At 39.9% G+C, this 4,392-nt stretch overlaps 1 protein-coding gene across 1 annotated transcript; it reads left to right on the top strand.

The window, feature by feature from the left end:
* The first annotated feature begins 2,021 nt into the window (after positions 1-2,021).
* On the top strand, positions 2,022-3,545 carry LOC108500806 (myeloid leukemia factor 1-like). Its single transcript, XM_017822078.1, has 2 exons — positions 2,022-2,655; positions 3,534-3,545. Exon 1 carries the CDS (start codon positions 2,098-2,100, stop codon positions 2,644-2,646), a length of 549 nt encoding a protein of 182 aa, XP_017677567.1. The 5' UTR covers positions 2,022-2,097; the 3' UTR covers positions 2,647-2,655; positions 3,534-3,545.
* The last annotated feature ends 847 nt before the right edge of the window (positions 3,546-4,392 follow it).

Here is a 4,392-nt window from a genome sequence, read left to right as displayed (position 1 = left end):
CATGGTATTTCTATTGCTTATGTGCACAGGGATACCTCCCAGTCAGAGAATAGAAAAACTCTGTATCGCAGACAGAATTGGACATATGCCTATTAAAGACTTGAATAATACATGCGAAATTAATATTAGAAATCCAACACTGGAAAGATAAGAAGACTTGTCTGAGCCATATGATCTGTTAAACACTGCATCACTTCTTATAGAGTACACTTTAGTAAGTTGGGATCAAGCTGCCACACAGCTGGGTGGAGGACAGACTTCAGACATCTAACTTCCAGTTATGAATCCCTCTCTTAAGAAATCTGGTTTGGATAACAAGAATAGTAATTCTTCCTGCAGCCAGGTGAGAAACGTATAATCAAAGTACACAGTTTGGAGTTTTGTGGGTTTTTTTCGTTTATTTGCTTTTATTTTATTGCCATCTCTGTTACATATATTTCTAGATCTTAGTTTTCCTGTACAAGATGTACATCTTGTGGTAAGTTCTCAGAGTAATGGAGTTCTTTAATTTATTTTTTTATTTTCAGTCTTAAAATACAATCAGTATCACATATGCAGAAACTGGATGAACATAACTGGATCAAAACATGATTCACTGCATTAATAGCATGCTTCTGGGCATTACAGCAGTATCTTGGAAATTTAAATGTATTCAATCAACCCTACCAACAGTCAAAATAGATTTTCAGTCTAAACCGTGTTACTGTGATACTCCACAGTTACAAGAGTCTTAAAGACAGATTAAAAATGAGAAATTTGAAAACTGTTTTTCCATGTTTTATCAACAAACCTACAGTAGTCTCTATGAAAACTGTTATGCCCTACCTTGTGTGTACAAAAACCAAACTTTGCCATATTTAACTGCAACATTCCAGATTGATGCTGGTATAACATGAGAACAGTATTTTACTCTTTAAGGAGCCCTAGTAGGGCAGATGTTCTTATTTCAGAATAATATATTGGAGGAAAGTTATCTACTCATTGGTTTTTATACTTACAGATGATGATTTTTGTATTAGTTCTGCTCTTTTTATTAGATCTGCCTAAGATGCAGATAATTTTCCCCACAGCAGCTCTCATAGGGCTGTGCTTTGCATTGGTAGCTAAAAAGGTGCTGATAACTGTCGCTGTTGTGACAGTCAAGAAAGACACAAGCAGTCTAGTTCAGAGCAGTATACAGCTGGTCTGTTGGCTCCCTAGCCCCCTTGGATGAGGATGTCGACCTTGCAAACTTTCGAGTGTATCCTTGAGATAAGAAAGTCATGTACGCAACCCTGAAGAAGGAACAGTCTTGGCATAACAAAGTGATCCACAAGGAGTATTCGCCCCTTCCCGCTGTAATTTCCAAACCAAAGGATGTGCTTGTTTTATTATTACACCTGTACCATGTTTTTTTTTAATCTCAGACAGAAATCCAAGCTGTCAGGTGAATTTTCCGTTGAACAGCAGCGTCTCTCCAACATTCCTGCTGAAGTTCCAACTTGGAAAACTTTACTGCTGTTAATCACCAGCAAATTTGAGTGACATACCTGGAAAATGCATCCACAGCCTTATATTGTCTATTAAATTAATTGCAAAAGCCATGTTGTCTTCAGTGGATGGAAAATGAGCTCCTGGATTGTGCTCTAAGGGTGTCAAAGTATCCCTTGACCCCCTCTTGCCTTCACTGCTCATTAAATGGTTGAATAACCCCAATTAATGCCACTAATAATTGATCACATGAACTTATTGCCACTAATATTTCCTCTAAGAACAGGAAGAGACCACTTCAAGAAACAACAAGTAATTGTCCTTCCCTTTGTCAGAGCTCAACAAAAGTGCTGGTGATTATTTTTCAACATTATTAAACACATTATTTCATTAAAATTAAATAATCTGGGGAAACTGCAGGAAGATTAAATATGATGTAAAGGCTTTCTGGCCAAACAAACATTACTCTTAACTTATTAATGCTATTTTATCATATAAACAGTGCTTTTTAAGGCTACACTTAATATAGTCTTGAATGAGTCCCCCGTTGCCACGTTCGGGGGGCTCGGCAGGTGCTTTGAGGAGGATCCCTTCTTCAGGAATCCCTTTGCTGGCCACCACGAGCACATGAGGCAGATGATGAGGAGCTTCTCAGAGCCCTTTGGGAGGGAGCCATTGCTGAGCCTGCTGGAGGGCAGGGACAGAGCAGACAGAGCGCTGCAGCGGAGAGCGTGTCCAGACTCCTGGCTGGCTCCTGGGGGGAACCGCAGAGATGCAGATTTTGGGGATCCATTTTCTGCCATGGACAGGATGATGTCAAACATGAGGAACAGTATGCTGGAAATGCACAGGAAATTTGATGACCTGTCCACGTACCCCGATGGACACACGTTCAGCTCCTCCTCCATGATGACTTATTCCAAAGTGGAGGATGAACCTCCAAAGGTTTTCCAAGCCTCGGTCCAGATTCGCACAGCCCCGGGAGGTGTTAAGGAGACAAGAAAAGCACTTAAGGACTCTGAAAGTGGCCTGGAACAAATGGCCGTTGGCCATCACATCCAGGGTTGGGCTCATGTTATCAAAAACTCCAAGAACTGCAAGACTGGGGATGAGGAGATGAACCAAGAGTTCATCAACCTGGATGAAAATGAGGCCCAGAGCTTTGATGAGGAGTAGCAGAAGGAGGTCTTGAAGTTCAAGCCAGAACTAGAAGCTCTTTAGAAGCTCCAAAATACAGAAGTATCAATTACAAGGAGAATGGATCAAGAAGAGAGAAGCTACTTGGAACTGAAGATTCCAGAGTGTCCAAAGATTCCTTGGAGTCTCTCAGTGTGAAAGGAACACATGTCCCCCTCAACAAAAGCAGCAGGAAATGTGGCCCCATTCCCCTGAGATGGAGTTTCTCCAGAGCAGATAATGGTGCTCATGTCCATACAAATACACAGGACACATGACCAATCTCTGTGTTGTGCCTTTGCTCCTCCTGAATGTTCCTCAACCTTCAGCTCCTCAGTTAAACCCTCTCCTTTCAGTGAACTAAAAACCCAACCACTTTCTCCCTGAAAGCACTTTATGTATTATCACCAATTCTGTTTAAAAAATAATTGATTTGCAAAGTTTTTCTGCTACAACTGCACCGGTCTCACACTTTGTCAAGCCTGGCAGTGTAGCTACTTTTTCCCACTCTATAAGTTGCACAGAAAATAAATTCTCTTCAGTTTGTGTGGCTGAAATGATTTTTAGATGATACTTAATAGGAATTCAAATGCATTAGAGCCAACAGACCAGCTGTGCACCCTCACAGATAAACACCAACGCTCTGACTACAGCTGAGCAGTGCTGGCACAGCATCAGCTCTGTCTCTCCAATATTCCCCCCTCACAAGTAGGATGGGGCTGGTCCAAATCCTGGGAGCAGACATAACCAGGACAGCTGACCCAAACTGACCAAAGGGATATTCCATACCATGTGATGCCTTCTCAGGTATAAAAGCTAAGAGAAAGGAAGAAAATGGCAAGGGGAGAATGGGGGCGGGGAGCATTATTTACATTTACCTTCTGTAGCAACAACTACTTGTGCCAAAGCCCAGCTTCCAAACAGGTGGCAACATCGCTTGCTGATGGGAAATATAAAATAAATCTTTTGATTTTTTTCCTTTGCTCGCATGCACATGACCCTCATTTTTGCTTTAGTAAGCTGCCTTTATCTTGATCTGCAAGGGCTTTTTCCCACCTTATTTTCTCTCTCTCTGGCCCCTATCCTGTAGAGGAGGGAAGTGATAGAATGGCTTGGTGGGCATGTAGCATTCAGCCATGGTCAACACACCACAGTCTTAAAAATCTGTTAATATTTGATAATGACAGGATTTTTTGAATTACAAATTTTATCATATCAGCTTTTGAAAATACTACTTCCTGTTACTGAAAAGAATGAAGGCAGAAATATATTCGTTTGAGGGTACTCCTTTCTCTAGTCTCTTAAATGTTTACTTGACTTTTGTTTCAATGCAATATGAGTAACACTGGAAAGATTCACTGTGGCTGAAGTGAAATAACAATATTTTTATCCCTAAAAAGAAACTCAAAATTTCACTGTCCTAAATAACAATGAAAGGACAAGGTTAAAAAAAAAATAAAATGAGGTAAAAAATGAAGTATTAAAAATCTTTTGCAAAGAAAATTCCAAAAAGAGATGTAATTATTTATTTATGTATCAAACCTGAATCTTGTATGAATATGTTTTTACCTAGTTGATGAAAAGTTATTGTGAAATCAAAAGAATGCCAAATTTCAGGGGTAATACCTGTGTGGTAATCATAAGGAATTTAAATACTGTATTCATAGATATTCAAAGTTTCAAGGACCACGGGACTGAAATATGAGACCAACAAAATCTTGATGATAGTATAAAGTTCATGGGGTA

Source organism: Lepidothrix coronata, unplaced genomic scaffold (assembly GCF_001604755.1).
Source record: "Lepidothrix coronata isolate B3197 unplaced genomic scaffold, Lepidothrix_coronata-1.0 Scaffold95, whole genome shotgun sequence".
Taxonomy (NCBI): Eukaryota; Metazoa; Chordata; class Aves; order Passeriformes; family Pipridae; genus Lepidothrix; species Lepidothrix coronata.
Note: the sequence above shows the minus strand (reverse complement) of the source record. Positions and strands in the feature narration are given on the sequence as shown.

What these genes read in the sequence shown, in the direction of transcription:
- LOC108500806 (XM_017822078.1), top strand. Translation starts at nt 2,098, where the DNA reads ATGAGGCAGATGATGAGGAGCTTCTCAGAGCCCTTTGGGAGGGAGCCA.